This window comes from Argiope bruennichi, chromosome 4 (genome assembly GCF_947563725.1).
Source record: "Argiope bruennichi chromosome 4, qqArgBrue1.1, whole genome shotgun sequence".
Classification (NCBI taxonomy): Eukaryota; Metazoa; Arthropoda; class Arachnida; order Araneae; family Araneidae; genus Argiope; species Argiope bruennichi.
Window position 1 is genome coordinate 125,285,601 of NC_079154.1, and position 27,398 is coordinate 125,312,998.

Here is a 27,398-nt window from a genome sequence, read left to right on the forward strand (position 1 = left end):
CCACTCGGTGAAAGTAGAGTCCCTCTGAGCTCCTTTCTAAAACAAGCTAAGCAGCGGCTGCCTATAGAGTTTGAAGCTTTATACGTATAGTAAACAGACACCACCTTTACAATTTTTAAAGTATTTTATTTAGAGTTCAATGCTTTAGCATTATATTAACAGCAGAAAGAGATTTCTGTCGTTTCAAGAAAATTTTAGACATTATAGCATATATTTTTGACTTTCTCTTATAGGGTTAGTTGTTTCTCTCTCTCTTTCTTTTTAAAGATTGCTTTTTAATTATGTTATAGTGTTGCAAATATATCTGATGTGAAGTATAAGGCGCAATCTAAGCATGAAGAACGAAATGGTACTGGTATTGAACTGGAAGGTAATTTGTGTTTTATGCTTATTTTTTATTTGAATTGAAAAATGCCAATTATTTTGTGTATAATGATTTCGAAATTTTCTCTGCGGCTTCTGTCATAAAGGACGGGGTGTTTTTTTTTAACATTTACTAAAAATAGGATGTTTCCATCTCGATTTCTATAGACACAGATACTTCTTTTTAAGAAAGTTCTTTTTATAACATTTTTTTTTAAAGATTCCTTTACGACTAAATGTGACTGCTTCCTATGAAAACCGATTAATATTTAATGCCACTGAGGAACCTGATTTTGAATTGTTTAAGAACCAATTATCAATAAGAAATAATTATCAAAATATCTATAAATATTATATATGAATGTGTGTGTGTGTATTGGTGCTCTACAGGTCAGACCTTTTGACCTGCAAATATTAAATTTGGCACATCTTAAGGCGTAAAAATTGCATCTGGTAGCGAGTTTTTATAACTTAAAAAATAATTTTAATTAATTAAAAATTAAGCTGAATTCGTTTTTCTGTTATAACTTTACATGTAACTCAGTATAACTTCTATGTAACATTTTCATGTACACTCAAAAATATTTTCTGAAAAAAAAAAGAAGAAATTTTACGCCATTTCAACATTTTAAACATTGTCTTTTTAATGATACATGTTTAATATTCGTGAAAAACTTTCCCAATTTTTGGCAATATTTAAATTTTTTTGCCTTATTTCCAATAGTAGATTACATTGTTAACCTGAAATTAAAACCGTTTCCATTGTTTCATAAACATTTATTCGCTTCATTTTCATTTACCATTGAAAACTAAAGAGAAGGATTTATTTTAATGTCTTTGCGCTTTACAAGATAAATAAAAAGTGAAGTTATAGATATACATACTAAACAATTCAAAATAATATATTGAGGTTTGAAGTGCTGAGATATAACAACTCAAATTTTTATAATTTTGTCTATGACAACTACATAGAAATTATATGAAAATGGTGAATTGCTTATATAACTGAACAGTTACTTTAAATAGAGAAAAGATTCATCAAATAAATTCCAATAAATATTTTTACCCTATTACGGATTTATTAATAATTTAGTATTTATTTTATTATTCTTCCTTCTCTGCATGATATTATTAATTCTGGAAAAGAATGAACAGGATAAAGATTTCTTATTTGTATATGAAATAACATTTAACACCAAATATATCATCTAAATAAATACTATAGAAAATCTCGGTATTCCGACGTAGTCATATTCAATTTGGACGTCATCGATTTTATATTGCAAATGAAGTTCTTTTTCCCTGTTTGAAATTAAAAGTTCTTTGATACTGATTTAATATTTAAAAAGTAAAAATTTCAATTTTTAAAAACTTTTATCAGAAATTATTGTAATAACTAATTAGCATTGCTTACAAAAGTCGTTTGTTCTCAAAGAAAAGCCCACCAGCAGAACTCATTATACTGAATTTTCTCAAACGCCAATTATTTAAACAAAAGAAATGTTATCAATGATGGATGAAGCCTCTTTTTTTGTTGTTGCAGATATTAAGGGAGGCTCCCCTGGCCTGAAATTTCATCGCAAGCTTGCCAACCAGTTCATCGCTCAACTGATAAAACGCTTTCATTATTCCAAGAGGCACTGGAGCGTTCTCATCGCCCAGTTAGTCATACCAATCCTCCTCATGTGTTTGTGTATGTACAGTATAAAAAGCGGCAGCTCTCAGTACAGAGCGGTATACGATCCCCTCAAAATGGATATCAGTTCTGTGTATGGTAAAACAGACGGGTTTTACTACAGCGTGGAGCCAAACGTGAGTGAACTAGCAAATTCTCTAAAGAATGTTTTGGAGTCGAATAAAGTCAACGTACAGAATGTGTCTGAGCCTACGCATTATGTACTGAACTATGGCAAAGACATTACTAAGTACTACAAAAAGATAGTTGTAGGGGGAGCTATAGATATTGATACCCGTGGAGTTCTGAACTTGACTGCTTGGTACAATGATCAAATGCACCATGCAATGCCCATGTCTCTTCTTCTGATGCACACTGCCCTGTTGCAAAATATAGCAAAAGGTGGCAGCATCTCCATGACCAATGCACCCTTACCCGAGCTTCAGTCGGGGTACACGCTTGATGTTGGTGGACAGATAATGGTCACAATAATGGCTACTGTGTTTGTACCTTTGGCTTTAGGTTTCCTGTCTGCTAGTTTTACTCTAGTACCAATTCACGAGAGAGCGACAAAAGCAAAACTGTTGCAACTAATGAGTGGAATGCCAGCAATAATGTACTGGAGTGCTATGTTCCTTTGGGACTTTGTAATACACTGCATTGCTTGCATATTCATGATAATACCTTACGCTATATTTGCTCGCTACGCATTCTTTGGAATACACTCTATATCTACAGGTAAACCACATTATATTATTTTAATTTATTTCCGAAGTAGTTTTAAAAAATACAGTATTTTATGTAAAAAATTACTATTTTTTTATAAATTAAAAATTTGCATATTATAAGCTTCTCAATCACTAGAATGTATATCATTTTAATGATTGAGAAATACGACAAGTAGCTAAAAAAGAAAATGTAAAAATGACAGCTCACTTGTTGGAGCCTAAATTTTCAAAAATTTCTAATAAGTTTTTAAAATAACATTTTTTTTACTATGCAATAATTGCCTGATTTTTCTATTATGAGAGTTCTATGATCTGAACTTATTATATATTAAGATCACTTAATAATACTACTTCATGATAAAATCCTGTATCTTTCCATAAAATTTAGCACAAATGAGAATAATTGAAAATTGTAAATATTAAAATAAAGACAGTTTCAAAACCAAGGACTGTAGTTTCAATTTTAATCGATCTGTATGACGACACAAGCTCATACAAACATAACTGCGCCAGGCATACAAATATATTGTGCTGTATGGCCAGTGCATATACGACTGCCATCTAACATCTCCCACCATATAATAAACCTGCATTTGCATTTGGCGCAGGTTTATAAGGAAGGCTAAAATATTATTAAATGTCTTTAGCTGTTATCATCAAAAAGAAAGGGAAGAGACTCGTACGAAAACATTTTTCAATGTTTTTCTTTTTTCAATGTTCAAGTTTTCAAGTTTACATAATATTTCGTGCTCTCAGAAATGAAATATTTTTCTATGCACCTGTGTATATACTTATTAAATAACTTTTAAAGAGTAAACAGTAAATATGTTACGATTTTTTTATTCAGCTTCCCTGAGTAATTATTTTTTACGAAGCGTAACAGATTGCTCTGAAGGATGCTGAATGGATGACAAGTAAATAGATGACACGTAAATAAATCCAAGTAAATTTTATTTGCATAGAGTTGGCTGCAAAATACTGAAACATTTTCTTGTGCCGAAAGTTTTTCTTATAAGGAAAGATAATTATGCAAAAATGGTAAAAAATCATAATTAAAATTTTAATTTGAAATAATATAATTCGAATTATCCACCATTATTACCAATAATCAAAGATAATCTCTTGCATTACGGTTCGATTGTGACAAGAATCATCTATATATATGTATATAAAATGTTAACTCACATGGCTCAGAAATCTTTCTTATTACTTATTGTCGAATGGCAACAATGAAATATAAACAAAGCGTCGTACAAACATTTCAGACTGCTTCACTGGATGTTACAATTGCACTTAATTCAGGCCTTCTATGGAAGATATGGAGGTAATGTTCAAAGAAGACAATTTTGTAATCTTAATTTTAACATTGGCAAAAGCATGAGGTTGATTGTTTTGATGAATGAGTTTGAATTTCATCATAACATTACTAAGTAAAGTAAATAATAATAATAATAATAATTAATTAATTAAAAATTTAAAAAATTGCACGGAATTGAAATTAATGTAATTTAAAAAGGTATATTTTTTTCAAATTTTATTTAATGCAAAAATTATTTTTTCTAAGATAATAGTTTTGAGACATTACCTGTGAAATAAAATTTTCACTTCTGCTTTTATTTCGTAGTATTTTCACTTTTAATTAGTACCCCCAGTAATAGGACAGGATGACCTGATTGGTAGGGCATTGGACTCGCATCCCTTAGGGTTGTGAGCCTGAACCCCGCCGACCGGAGACTCTCCGTGTATGTGGTGGCTGGCGCACATATGAATCTGTCGGGGTCACAAAGTCCTCCATGTCGAGAGTAATACTACTGGGAGTACTGGTTGGGAGGTGATCGTTCTCTGATTCGGGTCTAAATTACGATCTGTAAATGATATGCATGAATGAAGTCCGCCCGTAAAAAGGGTTGTGACGCGTGAGTAGCTAAGTCGTACTCTTGGCCATAGTTGGCGCTACTGAAAAAACAAGAGACGCTCACTCGGCTTAAATCACTGACAAATAACTGCCAGCAGGCTTGTAAAGTGCCATAAGTAGCAACACACAACCTTAGTAATTGTAGTAGATTGGTTCATTAAAATTCGTGTATTTTAGTCACAAAAAATAACACCTTCAAATTTTTAAAAAATTATATTCCATATTAATTGTTTTACTGCCTGAAAAATCAATAATCTGGGCAAACAAGTTGATCGCCAAAGGCAGCTTGTTTCACAAAAGAATCGATTTTATTTAAGCAGTACGATAGCTTTAAAGGAAAATTGTGCTTTTAACGTTAACTTTCACTTTTAAAATCCCTCAAATGCCATAATCTAAAGGATTTATATTCTTGAAGAAGTTGTTCTTTTTCTTAATTTTTTTTTCTTTGGCCAATTGACAGGGAGGTAGACAAGTGTCACTGCGATGGTACTTAATTTATTATGTTATATCAACAATTGGCAATAAATGTGTAGCAAATATATCTTGTTTGCAAAATTCCTCATGTTTTACCTCTTTAATGATGAATTTCAGAGACAAATTTCCATTGATTGGAGTTGCAACCCCGAATATTTCAGAATTCTTGCTCTGACTGAAATTAATAATTCGAAAATTTTCCAGGTGTATCCTGATAGCTTGTTTTTATATACGATAGGACTTTTGGCATCGTTACATTGTTCAATGCGGAATAACTTCTCATCAGAAGATATTGTGGTATTTTGTGGATATTCACGGCTTTCGGTTTATTTGGCGATTTTGAGATTAAGCCAAGCTCCATTATACATAATTCAACGATCTTGGCGATATTTCTCGATTGTTTGGCTATAAAACCCGGTGTCGTAAATATACAATATTATTCCATCAAACTTTTGCTATGCCCATACCTGTTCTGTTTAGTATATTCTTAACATTTATATAGCAATCAATTCTAAAAATTTTGAGATGAGGCCGAAAACTTTTTTTCATTTATGATGACTCTGATATTCCTATGATTTATATTTACAAGAATTTCAGAACATATTATTATTTCAATTTTCTGCAAAATTTCATATGCAAAAGGATCGCCGAATAATTGTTGGCAAATCTGTTGATATTTCTTACATCTTTTTTTTCCTTTTCAGATTCAATAGTATTATTTTGTGTAATGTAAACATACAAAATTTTAGATATTAAATTTTATATTCTGTTTTTTATTTCTTTCATTCTTAGGTACGTCTTTGCTGCTGATGTTCCTTTATGGCTGGTCCTCGATTCCTTTCAGCTACTTAGCCTCTTTCATATTCTCGAGAGGAAATGCTGGGTTTGCTGCTATCGTAGGATTCTGTGCAGCAGCAGGTAAGAATTTATTATTCTATCAGGATAGTAGTATCGCTGAAGAACTTCATAATTTCCTCGAGTAAACCTATGGTGTCATGGTTCTTCCTTAATACGTGATTTTTTCTCAAAATATTAGAAATTGCCTTAGATCATGAGTGTATCTAAGACTTTGCCCCATGTAAAGTGTGTGCAGATTGGTTTATTATTTTAAAAATCGTTGAAATTTTCTTGAGAATTAATATTTTGTTTGAGATTTTCCAGTATTCTTTACAGAGAGAGAAATGAGAAAAAGATTTCTATTTGAAACATATTTTTTAAAAATCTAATTTCAAATATCTGTGTCTGATGAGCCGTTTTTTATCGTAGATTAGATTTAATGTCTGTTGCTATTTCAATTGTAATAACTTCTGGAAAAAAATGATAATGAGATCATAGTTATAACATTCAAAAGGATCTTGAATTTTGAAATAGTGTTATTTTATAATTTTGCCTTTGCTGTCAATAAAATATTTGGTCACTTTATCATTTTTTTTTTGTTATTTGAAAAATAGATTCTCAATATACACTTTTCGAGCCTTAATAACATTCTTAACCATTCTGTCTTTATTCCTTTAGATAATCGTTTTCAGAAAAGTTTCTGATTTTTAAATGTTTGTTCTTTAGATTGAATAATGTGACTTTTTTAATGTTTGGCAAGTTCTTGGTTTGCGGGGAGTTTTATTTTGAATCTTTTTTCCTCATTATGTATTTCATGTTGGTTTCTTTGTCGCAGCACTGCTGCACGAATGACGATAAAAAATATTCTGTTTATACTCAAAGAATGGAAATAAAAACTTCAATGGAAATAATTTTTTCTCATGGAAACAGAATTAATTAATAGCATAATTTGCAATTTAAAGACTCATAAATTTTTGCTGAGTTCTATGTTACGTAGGAAAAGAAATTGGTCGGAAAAATGGCTTCCAGAATTTCATTATGTCCTCTTCCATTCAGTTGTCAAATAACAAGCATCAATTTTTTTTCAGGTAGTAAGAAACATTTTATTGCTGGGTTTGTTCAATGTGGTTAAAGCTGTAAAAATGCTTCTTTATCTGATAATTACTTTCCTAAAGGATGGATTTACTCTGCCTCCTCGTATCCTTAAATAATCAAACTTTCTGATCGCTAGAACTGAACTTGTTGCTCCTTTTATGTTAAAGAGATGATTATGTATTTTGAATGTTTTGCAACAATGTATGCATGCAGAAATAATACATTATATTTTATTAATGGAGTGGTAAATTTACGGTTAGATACAAGTATTGGTAACTAAATCGGTTAATGGAAGTTGTGCTATTTGCGATGCCAGGACACACATCTAGAGAGATTAGGAGTGAAAAGGAGTGTAGTTTCCGGTTCGACAAGTGTATTAAGCAGCGTTCAAACGAGGGCAATTATTGCGTGTAATAGAAGGTCATACCTACCTCAGGAGGCACGTGACCCCTATGGGTCAATAGCAATTGGTTGTCTCTTCGGGGCAACCATTTGCTCTTGTCCCATAGGGGTCACGTGATCTTCCTGAGGTAGGCATTGCCTTCTAATTCGGGCAGTAATTACCCTCGTGTGAACGCTGCGATACAACCATTTACCATTGTCCCATAGGCAGTCACATGATATTCCTGAGGTAGGCGTGGCCTTCTACTTAGGCCAATAATTAGCCTCGTGTGAACGCTGCTTTAGCCTTCGTTCACATTTTATCCTTTAGCAGAGTGGTCTTGCAGCGACTTGTTGTTATCCCCATATGACTCTGACGGAGTAGGTTATGCTTAGTCAACGTGCTCTTTTATTCTATATAACGAATCGTTCAAGTTCATTTTGATTGTTTAATTGTAAATTATGTCATGCATGAATTTTAGTTTCATGACAAAATTTCCTATTTTATTTCCATCTGTTTTTTTACAAGCGGCATCTTTCTATTTTTCGGCTTTTTCGGATTGATTTTTATACCTGCTACGGATTTACAAATACTTTGTTTATAAGGTGAAAACCTATAAAGTGAAAGTAGATAATGCATCTTAGACAGTTTTTTTCTAATATTTATTAATTTGTTCCACAATGTCTAAAATGAACAAAATCGAGATAGCATTAAATTCTATGAACACGAATAACTTAATTACAATTACCCTCTGAGTAAAAAAAATCCTTACTACAATAAATATACAATGGAAAATTTATGAAAGACTATATTTTTTTCAGGTGTTGGTGCCGCTTCTACTTTCAAAGCTATACTATTTGCATCAAATATTTCTGAAAAAGTTAGAAACGATCTGAAGATAGCAACTTGGTTTCTTCGCCTTTTTCCGACTTTCAGTCTTGGAACCGGGTTTTCGAATCTTTTTGTAATAACTTATTCAAATGCTATTTGTGAAAGTATGCCCCCGGAGGATCTCGAACAAACCTGTAAATCACCGCTCACGCTTCCTGGAAGTGCTTTTTACAAATGCTGTAAAGGTAATTAAGTTTTATTACGTCAAGACATTCCAAATTCTTATTTTATTAAAGGTGAAAAATAAATAAAAATCAAACAATTTACCATTATTATTGTGCTGAAAGTTGAATCTTTTAATCGATTTAATTTTTTTTAAACTTTTTGATCATTAATTTTTACTTTTATGATTCTTTAATACCAATGTCATGGCTTAATAAAATTAAATTTTTCTCTTATTCACTAATAGATGGCACCCCTCATATATTATTTAATTTAATTATTAACTTAATTGATTATTAAATTCTGAAAATATTGAAATAATTATAGCATTGACGACATAAATGTGTTGGACACTTTATAAATCATTCTAGAGTAAAGGGAAATGAACGAAAAATTGATTGCAAAATTCCATATTTAAAATCTTGAAACTCCTAGAGCTTTCATAAAAGTGTATAAAAATAGAAACGTTTAAAGCACATAAAATATCGAATGGACTTCTTACTGATCTTGATTTTCGAAAATATAGTAGACTTTGATCAATCAATGTAGATAGTTTTAGTCTTCCTTAGTTTTTACAAAATAAGGGTCGTTTTTTCTTTTGTTGTTGTAATCTTTTTCAAAAGCAAAGTCTGTAAGTAGAAAATAGTGCTATTGAAAATTTCGAAAAATGTCATCATTCACGAAGATTTCTTAACCCTATTTGATATTTAAACTCATATTTAAAAAACTGTTAATTTACCCATTGACTGCCAAGCCGAATTTTTTACAAAGTAGTTTGTATGAGTCAGCATGTCACCGGTGACCCCCCCCCCCCACACGGCAATCAAAATGATAAGTACGAAAGATATATTTAGAAAGCTCATAATGTGATACTTCGAATTATAATGTTTTTAGATAATTGGAACTTTATTATTAGGGCTTTCTTTTTTCATTGGCCAGCCTCTTTAGATATGGCATCCTTATTATCAATAGATCGAAAATGTTGGTAAATAGAAATTTTCTGAGGAATTGTTTTATAAAGTTTTAGTTAAATGAAATCAAGTTTTTTTTTCCGACTAGAAATAGTAAAAAGCAGAAAACACGCTTTGAACTCATCTTTATACATTGTTATGATTTCTGGAATCTGATATCATGCTATTGCGAATATCTTCTATAAATTGCACTTCGTTTTACATTCTATTTACGTTACCATAATCTTCTAATTTCTACAAGATACTCATTGTAGCAATTCAGCATTCTCCATGCAAGCATGGTGACCATGAATTATACGAAAGAAATAAATTTAACTTCAGTGGTCTGAAATACCATATAAAAGCTCTCAGTTTTTGCTTGTAGAATCTGCATTATTTTGAACATCGAAGAATGGATGGTTACTGAGCTTAGTCATAGATTTGTTTATATTAGCTTTCTAAGCCAGTTACAGTTACTCTGCTTCAAAGTAAGATAAAATCATACCAATCTGATTCGTTCTTCGAAAACAGTTTTTGTATCTTCTTTTGAATAGCCAAATCACTTATGTTTCTAAGTATAATTTCTTGTATAATAGAACGATATCTTCTTTACTTTTAAAATGTCTTAAATAATTACAATAACTAAGAACCTCAGATAATCTAGATTGTACTATAGTCACAGTTGAATATGGCTAATTTAATCATTTTTAAAATTCATCGGTAATTTGAGTTGATTTCTGGTTTCTTGAATTTCCCATCAGCATAATATTATATAGAATATTGTCTATAGAGAATATATTTTGATTCATTCGAAGTATATTAAAACTAAATTAATTCTTTTTTTTTCGAATTGTTTTCATAGATAACTTTATTTATTTTTGTCTTCAGATCGTTAGGAAACTACGCTGTATAATTTTTAATCATTTAAGATGCTTATTGTTTTTAATCCAAAAATCAATAAAAAGTCGCCAGTTTATTATGAACATGTAAGATGTGAACTATTTTTATTAAAGTTTTGTTCTACAACTGCTATGTTTAAAGTATTGTAGATTGTTTATTTATTAAAACTAATTATTAAGCATCGGTTACTTATTAATATTGTTAATTATTAAAAATAAACTTTAAACGCATTTTTAATTAACATTTTAGATACTTTTCTTAATTCGAGTATTGGATGAATTAAATTTTATTTTGATCCAGTTAGCTTTGAGCTAGCTAGTTTTTATTATTTACTACCAATTTTATACCAGAGATATAATTTATTTCCTTTAACTATAGAAATTATATTGCATGATATATCTGATAAAAAATTATATTGTATTATTTAGAGCTCTGTGGAAGCAACTGCATCAAATTTAATAGCTCCCTAACATGGGAAGAGAAAGCCTGTGGGCGTGATTTATTGTTCCTATTCATCGACGGTTTCATTTACTTCGGCATTGTGCTTCTGCTGGAGACAAAAGCTTTGGCTATGCTGATTCGCCTCTTCAAGTCCCGCATGCAGAGAGTGAAGCGACCAACCATCAGCCAAATGAGGCAAGAAAGCACCATCGAAGATTCGGAGGTCCTGCAAGAGGAACACAGGATTCGACATTTAACAGCGACCCAACGAGGATCGGGTGGCGAGGCTCTGGTGGTCTCTGAGTTGACTAAAGTGTTCAAAAATTTCTATGCTGTCAAACACCTGACTTTTGGAATTCACCAAGAGGAATGCTTTGGCTTCCTTGGGGTGAACGGTGCTGGAAAAACGACTACTTTTAGAATGCTGACGGGAGATTGCCTTCCCACAGAAGGGAATGCTTTCATACAGAATAGTTCCCTGAGAACGGATTTGAAAAAGGTAAAATGTGTTGTTGGCTTCGTTTTTGTTATTCCTTAGAAAGCAGGTTATAAATATTGACAATAGCTTCCCCCAGATTTTATTTCTACTGAAGTTTTATATTTTCGTGTTTTAAGCTAATGAGGTTTTTTGAAACTTTGTCCTTTGGGTGCAACTGATTTTGGTAAAATTGTTGAAAATATTTTTTTTCTTCAATTTTTTGCTTTTGTAATACTTAATAACAATGGATCCTTTGTAAATTCTGTAACTATAAGCGAAATCTGCTATTTTAAATCAATTTCCAAGCTTTATTCTTCGGAAAGTTAAAATGTCTAATATTTGATATCAATCTAAAGTACTGATATATTTATATGCAAGAAGTTTCCACATTGTTAAAATAATATTAAAAAGAAGAAAAAGTTAAATTCAGCAAGAACTAAGAATGGCATCTGGGAATTTAAGGGGAAATAATAAGTTGTATAAATTCTGACGCATAGAACATTAGAATTTAATTATGATTTATGAATTATTTATATAAATGGATTTGTCATTACGTTTTTTATAGCTTTAGTCTTATTATTTTTTCGAAACTTGGTCAATTTTTAACTAGATGCTTCATTCTTCAATCGTAAATGCTTCCATATATTATCATTACAATTATTGAAAGATGCAATAAAAGTCTTTATGGCGCAAGAACCATACTTGATTGGCGCAGCATAATCAAATATGGTTCTTGCGTCAGAAAACCCTAACCAACCAACCAACCAACCAAAGAAATAAAAGTCATTCTGAAAATCTATTTTATCTAATCTTGTTTATAATATAACATATTTAACATTTTGACAATTTATGGTTACATTTTTAATCATACAAGAAATCATATCAGAGTAAAAACTTTATAAATATCACACTAACAGTTTTCTTGAATAATAATATTTTGCCATAGCAACCATGGAGATGTTATTATCAATAAGCTTTACGCAAACACATATTGTATGAATTTTTCACATTTATGCAAGAAATACTTTTTTATTTCAAGCTTTGGCAAACATTTTTTTCTGATAAAGTAATAATGCTAGTTTATTGACATATACTTTTTCTCGTTCACAGTTCCAATCCTACCTTGGCTACTGTCCCCAGTTTGACGCTCTGATCGACCGTTTAACAGGTCGAGAAATGTTAATGCTTTTTGGTCGTCTAAGAGGCCTCTTTGGAAACGACTTACAGGATAAAGTGGAAAAAATGATCAGACTCACTGACTTGACTAAACATGCTGATAAACAAACGCAATTTTACAGGTAAATTCGAGACATCTTTCTACATGGCTCTATTTTAAGGAATGTGAATATCTGTGTATCCAGTAGTACCATTATGGTTAACTTTACAATTCTAAACTGTTATGTAAGATTATATTATTTCGGGTTATATATACAATTAGTGTTGATTACGTTTGTGATTATTACCTTCTTAATATTGAGAATTTAATTATGTTTAAAAAAAAAGGAAATTTCATGAATTTTTTCAAGATGAAACAAAAAGAAAAGTTAACATGTTTACTTATTTTATGTCAAGCTATTTGAAGACATGGCTCTTTTCCCGGACATGAGAACTATTCTCTGCCACTTTGTCAGGGGTTTCATTTGATTCTTTAATGCGCTAGTATAATTTTGATGTGTCAGTTAGGCGTTAGAGAGAACAAGTAAAATAATCTTTAATAATAATACTTTGCCATAGCAACCATGGAGCTGTTATCATCATTCGATTTTACGTAAACACATATTTTGACTAACTTTAGACCCTATTGCGAATTTAATTTTGCTGAAAATATTGAATGACAATTATGACTCTTTGAATCTTTAACACGTTCAACAATCGTATAAAATTTCGTAGCAGAGCATTCATGGATTGGTTTCTTAGCATCTCAGGAATCCACTGTCTTGATCAGCAATAAAATTTTAGACTTTCAGAATATCATTCCTACAGTCGTACTCCCTTACCCACGTCTTAAGAGCTGGGAGTAGGGGAGAGATAATGTATGCAGCTTTTCTATTCAAAAACAAGAAAAAAATGTTTCAATTCTGATTTCATGACTCTAAGGAATTTCCGTTATATTTTAAATATATATATATATATATATATATAACTTTATGGAACTTAACTCAACTTTCATCGAAGAAACTATGTAAACTATCCGCTTAATGCCAAAACTTGCATCCGAATCTCAGTAAAGATTTATCCATAGCTTTAATTACTTTGTGTTCTATAGAGATATAGAAAAGTAATGTCAATTACAATATTCTTTTTATTACATTTTTAGTCATTATGATAGTTTAAATCTCTGCATTTATGACAACAATATTTCTCGCTGGTGGTAAATTTGCCAAGAATAACAAAGACTTTTATATTAATAGGAGAATACTTTTGTTTCAGCGGAGGAAATAAAAGAAAGTTGTCCGTTGCTCTCGCTCTGATTGGAACGCCACCTCTTATTTTATTGGACGAACCAACAGCTGGAGTGGATCCAGTATCTCGCAGAAAAATTTGGAAGATACTTGCTCAAGCTCGTAATAATACCGGAGCTGCTGTTTTATTAACGACTCACAGGTGAATAATTTTTTTTCTAAATGTTATTAATGTCCAAAATTTTTAAAGATTATTTGTAATTTCATATTTTTTAATTTAATTTTAAGATTGATTAAGCGTTAAAATAAAATTTTTAATACAGTAATTTGTAAGAAATGACTTTCTTATTTGGAATTTTCTTGGTCCATGCTGTAAGCTAGATTGAAGTTCTTTAAATGTAATTTTTAAAAACAGCCCTATCTTCGTTCTATATTTTCTGTGAATTATCAAACGTAAAGTTATTTTTAAAGAGTTAAGAATAAGAAATAATCGTATAGTGGCGGGATGAAACTATCATCTTTAGAGCTATTTTGGAAAGAACCTTTTGGGAGGTAAGAATTTTATGGAAGCATAATAAAGGATATGAATGTTAATTATCAATTTTTTATTATTAATATTAATCTTAATTATTAATTTTTAATATTTTTCAATCCCCCTCTTTTTTTTAATTCCATCTTGAATCCATCCAACTGGTTACATAACTCAGGGCGTAAGGTGGCATTGTGTTATGCTTTGTTTACTTTTAGAATCTCCTTTATATATATTACTGAAATTACTTTAATATTATTAGAAATTTACTCTTCTCTTGCTGCATGTTTTGACTGTACCCAACTGCATTGATTAGGATCTAGATAATAGGATATAACTAATCATTTTACATTAAAAAAAGCAGCCTGTGAGTATTTCAACTATTTGCGAAATGAGCAAGTCAGTAACGCCACATATCTTTTTATTTGTTTCTTCAACATTTTTTAACCTTTATTTTATTTCTTTAACTGCGAAATTAATGTCCAGTTCCGAACCTGCGGAAGAACAACAGGGAAATGTTAGCAAAGAGATCATTTTTACATACAATGGATTCATAAGAATTTAAAGATCTTAATCTTGAAATTTAAAAGTACATTTCTTTTTCATTATATCCAGTTATTCTTATTTCTTTAATAAATTGTCAAATTTACATGAAATGTTTATTATATTCCTACAAAAACTCGCTAAAATTTGACTCTTGTATAAAGTAAATAACAGTAAATATTTTGAACGCTTTTCAGTAGTTGGTACAACAATTACCGTTGCTATTTAAAGCAGTTATTTTTAAATTTCAGCATGGAAGAAAGTGAAGCTTTATGTAATCGACTGGCCATCATGGTGAATGGAAGGTTCCGCTGCCTCGGATCCATTCAGCAGCTGAAATCCAAATATGGTCAAGGCTACACTTTGATCATAAAACTGAGGAGAGAGGATGAAAACAACCAAGAGACAGTGAATACAATTAAAAGCTACGTACAGAGCCATTTACAGGGAGCAGACTTGAAAGACGACCACCAAGTAAGATTTCAATAGATCGGTTGAATCTGTCGTCCTCTCAAAGATTTCGTTTATAATGTGTAATCAAAAGTGACCGTGCTTTCGTTCCTTCGGTTGACATCAATAAAATTTCCGTGTTTATTTCGAAGAAACATGAATATATTATTTTTATTAGTATGATTTGCATTGAATTTACATAAATGTCTAAGTGTATTTGTAAAATAATTTTAGCATGTTGTCCGAAAAAACAAATTGTTAATTAGTAATTAGAATATTTAAAAAAATGTACATGGAATTGTACATATAAACACGTCGAGTTCTATGTCCAAATAATCCTATTAAAATGTTTACTAGAACAGATATATCACAAGCTATAAAACACTTTTCATGTTCCTAGATTCATTTAAAAATGATTGCATGTGATGAATTTTTTGAATTCTATTTTAGAAAAGATGCAACGTGCAATTCAATGTCCCTTGAAAAAAATCAGTGTTTCGAAGATGATTCAAACAGTTTTAAGACAGTACCTTTCTGTTTTGCTAAGTTAAATGGTTTCAAAAATAACCTGTATTTCAACCATTCCCATCAATTGGTGGAAAGACTGATGACTTTTTATTATTACTATAAACTTTGTTTTTTTCCTTTAGGAGGAAAGAAAATAATATAGGAAGGGAAAGGAAAAAGTTTTACATTTTTTCTTATTTGGAATCGTTTTGTTAACGAGTTACAAATATTTCCAAAATAGAATAAAATCTAGAATAAAATGTGGAATATAATATTTCATGCGTGGTATAAAATATGCCTGAATATTTATGTGGTATAAAATATGCCTGAATATTTATGTGGTATAAAATATGCATGAATATTTATCTGGTATAAAATATGCCTTGATATTTGTACTGAAATTATTTCTTAATAAATAATATTTCTTTTTAATTGAATATTTTATTTCAATAGGATAAAATATTGAATTATTTGTGATAAGAAGAAAACAAACCACTATGATATTTCTTCGTTTACAATGTTTGTTACTATTAAATGAGATGTTTTATCCTCCAGATAATTTTGATGAAGTCAAGATTATTAGGTTGATTTTCTTAATCATTGATACACTTCCAAGTTGATTTCTAGTCCTGTAGCGAATTTATTAAAAATAGAATAAGATACAGAAAAAATAAGCATGCCTCTAAAACAATTTTGTTTTGTAATGCAATAAAAAATATTAAGCATCGATTGTTTAATATGATTTTGAATAAACGAGAATTCCAGAAATGCCAAGAGCGGTTTTTAGTTGATTGACAAATAAGGAGATTAATTGTATCTTCTCGTTTTGTTAAACTCATTTTGATTATTTTCTATTTGTTAAAGAAAATGCATTCATGCATTGCATCATGAAATTATATTTCACTAAAATTCGATTTTTTTATATAATGTAATGTCCTGTATTTTTTTTAAATTTTGTAATAATCATAAGCTATGTATGTGCATATGAGATAAAATCAATCAATTAAAAACCTACTTCGCTCATTATTTTCTCGAAACTGAAAGGGTCCCTTTCTAAAATTGAACATACGTAATTAATTTTAGCAACATGAATTTTAAGAATTCTTACTAGTCATCAATCTTTTAAAAATATTAATTCCAAAATAGCACAACCTGTTGGCAATATTGTGCATTATATTATTGTGATATTATAGTATCATGTCATGCGCTATTATATTAAATAATATAGTATAATACTGTTAATTGTTGTATTTAAGAGTGTGTTACTATTCTAATTTTCTTTTGCGTTCGTGTTTTTATAGGGTATGCTTCAGTATCACGTGGTCAACCCATCTCTCACGTTAAGTCACCTCTTCAAATTCATGTCTCATATGAAAATCCAGTTTCAGTTAGAAGATTACTTGATAAGTACTACTTCGCTTGAGCAAATATTTTTGACATTCGCTCGAGCACAAAGAGTTTCAGGAGAATGAGATGTGAAATTCATGTTCACTTGTGAGAAATGTTGTAAGATTCTAATTATAATTCATGTTACTGAAAAATTACTAAGTTAAATCCTTCAGCATTTATCGCTCTTTACAAGATACTTGTAAGAATAATTGAGAAATTAAATTTTGTATGCAGTTTAAGGAATTATATTTTGTACATTTGAGTATTTTATACTTTTGTATTTAATGCATTATTGATATTGAATGAATATTATTGTAATTATAGTCTAATATAAAAAATGGTATTAATTAAAACGTTTCATAAGTTTAAAAAAGAATTTAAATGCTAATTCAATAAAACGTCGCTTTATTGAAAACTTTTGTAATTTGATAAACAATTACCTATAAGTAAATATGCAAAATAATGAAACTAACAGTATATTTTTTAAAAACTAATGTCGTTTTAAGTTTTATACTGCAAATGACTGACATAAACTGACATTAATGCATGAAAAATTGTCATAAAAACATTGAATTTATTAAATTAAAATCTTTTTTTAAAACTTCGTTTAAATTATTGAAGACTTTTAAGTTAGATGTACTGAAAAAGCCCACGAAAATTCAGGGAATTATAACTCAGGATGAAATTAAGTTATATTCTTAATTTCGAATGAATCGCATTTTATTGCAGTATTCAATTTCTTTTAGAATTTTTGAAATCTAAAAACCATGAAGGCAATAAACAGGAAATAACATTTTCTTAAAATATTATTTATTTTTAACAAAGAAAAATCAATTACAATTTATTTGTGTCCTTCTACAGTATACTACGGATTTTAGAAAATATTAAAAAGTATTTATATCTGCATGATATATTTCAGAAAAATCAGAATTTTGGATAAGCTTTCTACAGTTGCATTTATTTAGGTAATTAAATATTTGAAGAGCTTATGGTTTAAATATTTAATACCCTCTATATGGATTTATAGTTTTGATTATTTAATTCATATAATTATTTAATTTTGTCTTATTTATCTGGTGTTTATGTAATATTTTCAATCTTTATTTCGAGGACTATGTCATCTGTTTCGATGAATTTGCAAATAAAAGAATTTTCCTTGTAGTTTTTGTTTCAGCATTTTTTTTTCTATATTTGAATTCATAAAATAAATTTGTAATTTCTTTTGGTACTTTGAAGCTGTAAAAAATGATGTAAGCCAGCAGTTTCTTTACAACCACCGGTAAGGACATAGTTATGAGCTCTTGATTTCATAGTTATCATGTGTATGTAGAAAGACATGTTGGCACATTATTAAACCCAACTCTCACAACTTCATCTGATGACACTGAAAGATGATTTGAAACTATCTCCGAGAAAGGTATGGGAAAGGTATAAAGACAAAAAAAAAAAAAAAAAAAAAAAAAAAAAAAGGCCAGAGGGAAAGAAAGAAAAGTTAACATTCCTTAGTGGAAAAGAAGACATTGCCACAAACCGATGTATATGATCTTATCTAGAAATTTAAAATTTATTTAAAACTTTCCAAAAACATGTGTAATGCCACTTTTGCGAAAATTTCACAGACGTTAAAATGCCCTCGGACTATCTGACCCAAAATCTACATTTTCATTGAAATATTTTCATTATTTAATTATAATCTTCTATGGTGGTCTTGACCAAGTTTTAAGCTGTTTTTCTGTATTGTTTGTCAAAGAAAAGGCCCGATAAAGAAAGAATTTTTGTTATGAAATTTTAAATATCTCTTTTTCATTCTGTGTGATTAGACGATATATTCAGGAGGTTATTTTTTTAGATATTTTTTTTCTTAAATGTATTTTCCATTAATTTTTGAATATTTCAAATGTTCTAACTTTCCAACGAGTCTTTATGTCTAGAAATAATTCTTCATTAATAAATTTAAGTGATAGTAGTATATAGTTGAACAGTAGTTATAACTTAAGTTGTATGTCCAATATAAGTTAAGTGAATGTAGGAATAAATAGTAAATCATTATCTATGAGATATCTTATTCCATTTCTTGTTTTTCTTGGAAATGTAGATATTTAGGAATTTCTGATTGGTTTGAGTCGAAAATATTAAATACAAGGACCTGATAATCATTGTAGCAAATAATTAAATGCTTGGATGATATTAACTTATAAGGCACTGATTAACCATGCTTTAGCAAGTATAGGGTGAAAAAAACTTATTTTTCTCTCAACTTTCCAGTGAGAGCCTATGAGACTATGGCAGGTTCTGGTTAATGATAATACATGCGCTATTGCAGGCATTAAAAATTCTTCTTAATCAAGCAAATTCATAATATAAATGCAAGACGACCACAGACAATGACAATCTAGTTTTGGTGATAAACAGAACGAGCACTTCATTGACTGAACTCAATAACAACTCAAGTTCAAAAGACAAAGAGATAAATCACTCTGCTTATTGCAATACCCTTCAATATATTACCAATGTTTCTAAAATTTATTTGAAAAAAATTTAATTTTAAACATCAATAACTGACATTCTATTACTGAAATTCTGTTAGAAATGTAAGTTTATCCCCTTATTATCCATTAAGACACTGGTGCATATGAGGATACAGCAGAAATTAAAGTATGGAATGTTACGACAGAAAGAGCTGGCCGGTAAAAGAACTAGTTCAGATTATTAAATACAGTGCTCGAAAAAAGTATAAGGACAACATGTAATTGCATGAAAATATGCTTTATTTCCATTTCACCTAAATGAACTTTTTATATTTCTTACTTCTGCTGCATAATTTTGTGATAACACTTATACCACATAAAAAACATAATTTAGCTTCAAAATATTGAATTTACAAAATTTAACATTAAAGGAAATACGGAAAAAATTATAAGGACATATTGTAAAATACTTAAAAATGTTTCAATAAACAAGAAAACTACCTTTATTTTCAATCACTTGAATAAAACGAGAGGTCATAGATCCTGAAAGATCTTTTAAAATGTCCACAGATATTTTTTCCCAAGCGTCTTTGATAGCGACGACTAGATCTTGTGTACATTGATACTGTGTGCCTTTTTTATAAACTTCTCGGGATGGAAGTCCCCATAAGTTTTCGATTGGATTAAGATCGGGACTTCTCGCCGGCCAATCAAGTAAATTTACAGAATTAGCTTCAAACCAGAGTTTTGCACTCGTAGAAACGTGTATCGAAGCAGTATCCTGCTGAAAAATATAGTCCCCTGAAGTAATTAGTGGCGCTTCAGGTAATAAACGTTCTTCTAACATATCAACATACTTGTCCGAATTCATTTTACGGTTGATAAATACAAGTGGAGTCCATTTGCCGTAAAAGCGCCCCATAACATAACCGAACCACCACCATATTGACGCCTGGAAAACCCTTCCTTGGTCTTTCGCAGATCATACCAAAAGTAACGAAAACCATCAGGTCCATCAAGATTGTACTTTTTTTCGTCCGAAAAAATTACATCAGCCCACTTTTGACCAAGAGAAATGTATTTTTTGGCAAAGTAAACTCTTCTTCTCTTATGATGATTTGTAAGAGGGGGGTGTGACACTAATTTCCCATAAGAAACTTAGGATGTTTACTCAAAGCATTTTGAACAGTCCTTGTTGAGCATGGTAAACTCAAATTTTGTCTAACTTCATTTGCGGTTTCTCTTTTCTCGTAAGCTCTCCTTACAATCATTCTTTTTTGTCGACGAGTCAGAATTTCTGGTCTCCCAGTTCGCTTTTTCATACCATACATCCCAGGATTTTTTTAAAAGTTATAAACCACCGTTTTAGATCTCTTGATTCTTTTTGAAATTTCCTATCCACTTAATCCACATTCTCGAAAAGCAACAATTTTTCCTTTTTCAGAGTCAGAAAGTTGAGTTCCTTCGGGCATCGTTTAAAAATTCTCACTGAAAGTCGCCGAATGGGAAATTCTTTTTGCTAATGAATCTTTTAACTCGGAATTGTCATTTTATGCTTTCAAATATGCAAATTTTTAAATAATTACTGGAGAAAAAAGCAATGTCCTTATACTTTTTTCCGTTTTCCTTTAGGTTTAAAAATTAAAACTTAAATTTTAGTAGATTTAAAATTGAAAATTTTAATTACTTTACGCATAAAATATTTTAGTTTTACTTCTATTTTTGCTGCAAAAATTTGGATACGATTCTGTAAACAAGGCTTCTAGATTTGGCGATTTTTCGCGTGTCCTTATAATTTTTTCGGACACTGTAGATATAGTAGACAGCCAGGATCAGATTATTAAATAGGCATAGTGAACAGCAACGGTGAATTATTAAATAGGCGTAGTAGATATCTGTAGGTTTTGTAGGAACCCTCGATTTCGATACAAATATATAAATCCTTGCTATTTACAGAGTAATTTAATTTCGTGCATTAATTTGATTTCTAAGAGAGAAAGAGAGTAACAGAGAGGGCAATTTTTTGAATTTATTCAGATTAAAACTAGTTATCACTTAAATTTTCGAACATTAATCATAGAATTCATTTCATACTTTCAAATTAATTTAAAGATCATCGTGGCCACATTTTTTTTCGCGGTTGGTTATCTATAGAACTGACAGCCCTGGCCAAACTAGCATTATTACATTTAGATTAAGGTAAGTATTTTGAATTTTTTATCAATTTGTTAAAAATTATTTTTAAGTTTTAATTCTAAATTAGATATTGGAACAACGCGAACGTGAGATATTGGAAACAACTTTTCTGAAGGTGATCAGCAATTAAATGTTTTGTTATTTCAATTTATCAAATATTTTTTTATCTAATAAAGACTTCGTAAATATTAAATTAAAAATCTCGTTTTGGAAATTAGGGAAGGAAGTGATGTGGTATGAGACGCGTTAGGATAGAACCTGGGACCTTTTGGTTAGCAGACCAGTAACGATCCGATTTTACTAAAACAGCTGTTCGGGTAGAAGCGCTGTTACTGGCTTATATGCAATTCACCACAGAAGTGACATCGAGATTTCCTTTGCTTAAAAGCCTCTAGACAAGCCTGGCAACAAATCTCGTGTCAGTCACAATTTAATTCAATGATACCCAAAGAAATCACGACTTTCATCACTTCACCCAGGAAAAATGAAATGATAAATAAGTTAGAGCTCTATTAATAGGCCTCACAGTTTGGACTATATAACTAGATATTCTTCCTTAATACAGACGTTGTGACAAGACGGCGAAGGCCATACGATCCAAGTTCTAGGTTATCCCTCATCAACTAAAAAACAATAATTGATACCATGACCTTTGTTTGATTCAAGCAATCTTCAAAACGGAAATTTGACCTTCAGCTAGACTTCCACGAAAAGTTAATTTTGATGAAAGTACTAAAACTAATTTTATTCTTCCATCGATTCAGCTTTAATTCTTTAAATCTTATGATTAATTCTTTAAATCTTACGATTAATTCTTTAATTATTTAAATCTTATGATTAATTCTTTAAATCCTTTTATCTTTGAATAAATCGAAGTAGTCAACTCTGTTTCATCAATGTTTAAATGATAATGTTAATACTAAATATACTATCAAAAAACAATAGAATATTCGAAAGATTTTTTAAAAATTGTGGAAGTGACATATGGTGTCTATTCACTATATGTCACAGTATATACAGTAAAATTACATTATGTATACAGTAAAATTATATAGTTAGTGCATTTTGTGGTAGAACCGATGATTCAAATTCTTTGTTAACCTAAACGTATTTGTATAGTAAACTACTCGATACAACAATGATTCAGTAAAATACGTAAAATAACAAAACTGATTCTAAAAATGTTTCTTGTGCTCATGGGGTATCAGCAAATAAATAAATAAATAATGTAAGACATCCAATAGGCTTCAAAATATATAACTCAATAAACTTAAAACTTTAAAAGCATTCAATACCTTAAAATACTCACTATTCTAAAATTTAAGAACAATCCAACGAAAAATTAAAACACGGTTTCAGCGTAGATTGCTCCAAACTTTCAAACAACTGCAACCGCCAAACTTCAGAACAAACCAAAGAAAAATTTAAACACGGTTTCAGCATCAGATTGCTCCAAACTTTCGATCAACTGCAACCGCCAATTCCGGTGCCTCAGAGCTATCCAGTATTCCCTGAAATGGGCCAAAAAGTGGTACCATTCCGAGTTTTAATACATTTGCACCAAAAACTGGGCACTCAAACATGGAGTGGCGTGATTTGGACTTCGGCTTACACAAAAACATATCTCGAGTATCTAAAAGTGGTAAACGGTTTATATTTGATATATGATGATCTCTTTGAAAAAAACACACTTAATACTTAATTTTTTAAAACTTTTTTTACATGGAGTAAAAAAAAAAAATGCATGTATAACATCTCTTATATTTTTGATGTAATTATATTATTTACTATTTGAGTGTTGGAATAGAAGTGTTAACTACTTTTTATATTACTGAATTTACTTTATCAATGAATTAAATTCAGAATAAATGGATTCATAATTGCTTACCATTCAATAAAATTAAAATATGTAGATGCATCTATAGCATAGTCTATAATCACTCTTTGTCAGGAATGTGCTTCATGGTGCAGTAAGTTATTAGAAATATGTAAACGGTTTTCTCAATGCACTTGTTTTCCATATTCGAGACTGAACTACATTTTATTTTGTGATTCTGTTCTTCAGACCAACAAAAGTAAGATTTCTTGATAAGGACTGACAGAAATTAAATCGATTATTGAGTGGAAAAACATACTTTCTCTGCTACTGATTTGGTCAAGTGACAATACGAAGTGGTCTTAATAAGGAAATCCCTAAGAAATCTGTGAAAATAAAAAAAAATCATGCATATATTTTGGTAAATGAAAATGAAAAGTTCCTGATTATATAATAGACAAATTCTTATAGAAAACAACTGTTGTTGTGGTTGTTGTTTAAAAAAGAATGCTAAGTTCTTACAAATAATGAAGTATTTTATGAACGAGGGAATTCTCTGTCGAGAAAATTCTAAAGAAAGTTTACACTTCCAGTATATATTCTGACTACGATTTCTGCTTTCCATCAGCAAATCAAAATATTCGGGGTGTCTTAAGTACACTCAGAGTACCAGTGACATTTTTTTTTCCATTAAAAATAGGTTGGAACACCACAAACGTAAAATAATCAATAAAACCATTAAATGTTGCACTTTTTGAAAATAATCATTTTATAATAATCAAATAAGCAGGAAAATACGTCTACAGATTTTTGGTTCGAAATATTTACTAATGAAGATTTTCGTGTAATTCTATTATTTGTAATTATTATTTTTTGTGGGATTATTCATATGCTAAATAGGCTAATTAATGGCTAATAATAGGCTAATTAAAGGTTGCTTGCTCAGATCACGTCCGGGTCACCAGATATGGCATTACTGAAGTGAAAATGAAGAAGTTGTGCTGTCATACATTTGGTGTGTTCTTGTTAAAGTAATTCAATCCAAATCCAATTCAATATTTGCATTTTAAAACGTTTAAATATAATGATCGTAGATTACCAGAGGTAGCGCTAATGCGTATTTCAAATCTTTAGAATACAAGCCAATAAATAAGGTAGAGTTGAGTTGTTACATAGCTTCTAAGTTCATTAATAAAATGTTTTTCTGCTTCTTCGTTGCAGCACACTGTTAATAGGTGGCGCTACATGTACTCTCTAAACAGTAGTTGGCGAATGATTGGCGAGAACTTGTGCTTCTCACTTCCATTTCTGTTCTGGAATAAACTGATGCAACTTGGAGTAGCTCGATTGCTGTTAGCAGCACTTGTAAATGTGAAATGCTATGTGCTGTATTAAATGTGATTTTCGTCGATGTTTAGTGTGAGTGTGTGTGTGATGTCGAATTGCAAAAATAAATAGGAAAAAGGTTGCAAAAATTGTTCATTGGATAAAACTCCTCAAATCTAGCTACTCCCATTTTCTCTATCTATTTTACTCCCATGCAGACTCAAACGCCATTGCTCGAAAAGGGAAGGCAATTATAGCCATGGATATTTTCATGACTTATTATGCTCAACGCCATTCTCCGAGGATAGAGACCGCCTCGGCAAAGAAAGTAAATCTTTCACTGGATCGTTAGTTGCAATATCTAGTCTTTAGTTAACTGGCTGGTTACAGTACACTGGCTAATATGTGGTATACATAATAACCAGTGTGAAAGTTTAAATAGAGCTCTTAACAAAAAACCTTTCTCGTGCCATTGAAGAAGGAAGAAAGGAAATAATAAATTGAAAGGTAAGGTTAAACTCGTTCATCTGTAAGATTGTAAGACACTTCTGTATTATGATGCCCGTCACATGTAATGCTCTCCTAACCATGATTTATTAGGCTAAAATCAATTTGTGTAAGTGGTGAGTTGAACATTATTCAACAATATAAAAAAAATAGTAATAATGTTGAATACAGCAGCTATTTTGTTACTCTAAAAAAAGAGGATATGCGTAAGAAAAGAAAATTGGGAATAATTTTACTTGCAAGATAAATTTATCATGTATTCTCCTCTACCTACTTTAGAGAGAGTCATCCATTTCCAAGTAATACACTGTTTTATCTTTTTTCTCTAACAAAGAAACGACCGCGCAGCCTACTTTTCGAATTTATTTTAATCTCGTGCTGTGAGATACAAATCCTTTTATTCATATAATAAAAGCAAGAGTTGATAAAATGGGGAATATTATTTGAAGAGTGTGATTAAAGATTATGGCAAGTTTCTGTCATAAATTCTATTTTCAAAATTGGGATATTTTGTGCATACATTCATTTGTACTTGTATATGTTACGGTCAACATGTACAATCGGTTGTTATTAACCAGTCATTATTAATAATAACCGCTTCTTTTGGTCAAAGTGACCCAATGAAGTTGGATCAATGTGATTGAACAGTTCATATAGAATTGGGACATGAGTGTGCCTCTTTGTATATATTTTTTAAACTTACTATGAAGTTTTTCTATGACATTTTTCTAACTTCTTTTTCTTTATTTTATAATTAATTAATCTCGCCTTTTTATGTGGGCGGGGTGGAGGATAAGTCATTGAACAATCCCAAAATCTATCTCTTGAAGGGAAGAAAAAGATATTTCGAAGCATTTTAAACCTTTATGGCAAATTTTAACAAACATATACAAAGAGGTAAACCTGGTGATTCACTTGAACGCCAACAGATGGCGCAGTGAAAAACCAGAGCGTTGAACTCTTGTTTTTGTTTAGAGACTGGCATTTTTAGGGGATGCTTGGATGTAACGGGTGCTTTCTGTACACGCGCTCGAAATTGTGTAGTCTGAAAGCTGTATGCAAAAACTCTATTCGCAGTATTTAAATCCATAATTCTTTTGTGGCAGATTGTTACGAGTGAGGATAGAATCTGGGACCTCGCAGCCCAGTAACATGACCACAATACAAAAGCAATTGCTCGGGTAGTGTCACTGTTAACTGGCTTATAAGCTTTCACCACACATTCTTATTCTGGATGCCCATGAGTCGCAGCCGAATAAATATCTAGACTTGGATGAGGTAAGGCATTTCTTTATTTGTCATCATACTCCTTTATTTTGAGTCTGACCAGAATGAAGTGTGCATTCTTTTGATTCTAAGTCGTTTAAATCCTTAATTAAATCAACAACACCCATGTTCCAATCCTATGTAAACCGTTTAATCACACTGATCAAGCTTCATTGGTATATTATTAATAATAACCTGTTAATGTAATAAATGTTCATAAAGTATTCACTTTAGCAGGCTTATTTGATTGTTATTAATAATTGCAGGATAGAATTAATAATAACCGATTATTTACATTGACCGTAGCATATGCATACGTTATTTCTAAGCATTCATCATAAAGTTAAAGTAAATGCATTTAAATTCATTGATGTAACAAATTGTAAATGCGATTCTAAATTTATCCATTTCGATGCATCAACCAAATGTAAAGGAAACTAAGATAGACGTTTCCAGAACGATCGCCACAGTACAAACTTGATGATTTTGTTCTTCACATTTTCGCGACACGCAAATAAAAAGTAAACGGAGCAAGCAGGTGTACGCTGAATTCCCACCGATATGAACGAAAGCGGCGCTGCTGCCGTTCAAATTCTAATTCATCCGATTCAGATAGCCTTGGCAAAAATACGTCACTGGAGGAGGGTGAAAAAAAACGCAAAACAATGGAAACACCCATGTGATTCGTTTCGCTGCAATTCCGGCAAT

The 27,398-nt window shown here is 30.6% G+C and overlaps 1 protein-coding gene across 1 annotated transcript in view; it reads left to right on the forward strand.

Annotated features, from left to right (window-relative positions):
- Nucleotides 1-18,272, forward strand: part of LOC129965847 (phospholipid-transporting ATPase ABCA1-like) — a 54,937-nt gene extending 36,665 nt beyond the window's left edge. The window contains exons 15-23 of the mRNA XM_056080072.1: nucleotides 291-370; nucleotides 1,907-2,776; nucleotides 5,948-6,073; nucleotides 8,291-8,545; nucleotides 10,801-11,312; nucleotides 12,402-12,589; nucleotides 13,722-13,895; nucleotides 15,017-15,239; nucleotides 17,024-18,272. Of these exons, the coding sequence (XP_055936047.1) occupies nucleotides 291-370; nucleotides 1,907-2,776; nucleotides 5,948-6,073; nucleotides 8,291-8,545; nucleotides 10,801-11,312; nucleotides 12,402-12,589; nucleotides 13,722-13,895; nucleotides 15,017-15,239; nucleotides 17,024-17,194 (2,599 nt within the window). The 3' untranslated portion in view covers nucleotides 17,195-18,272. The remainder of the gene's footprint in view (nucleotides 1-290; nucleotides 371-1,906; nucleotides 2,777-5,947; nucleotides 6,074-8,290; nucleotides 8,546-10,800; nucleotides 11,313-12,401; nucleotides 12,590-13,721; nucleotides 13,896-15,016; nucleotides 15,240-17,023) is intronic.
- The last annotated feature ends 9,126 nt before the right edge of the window (nucleotides 18,273-27,398 follow it).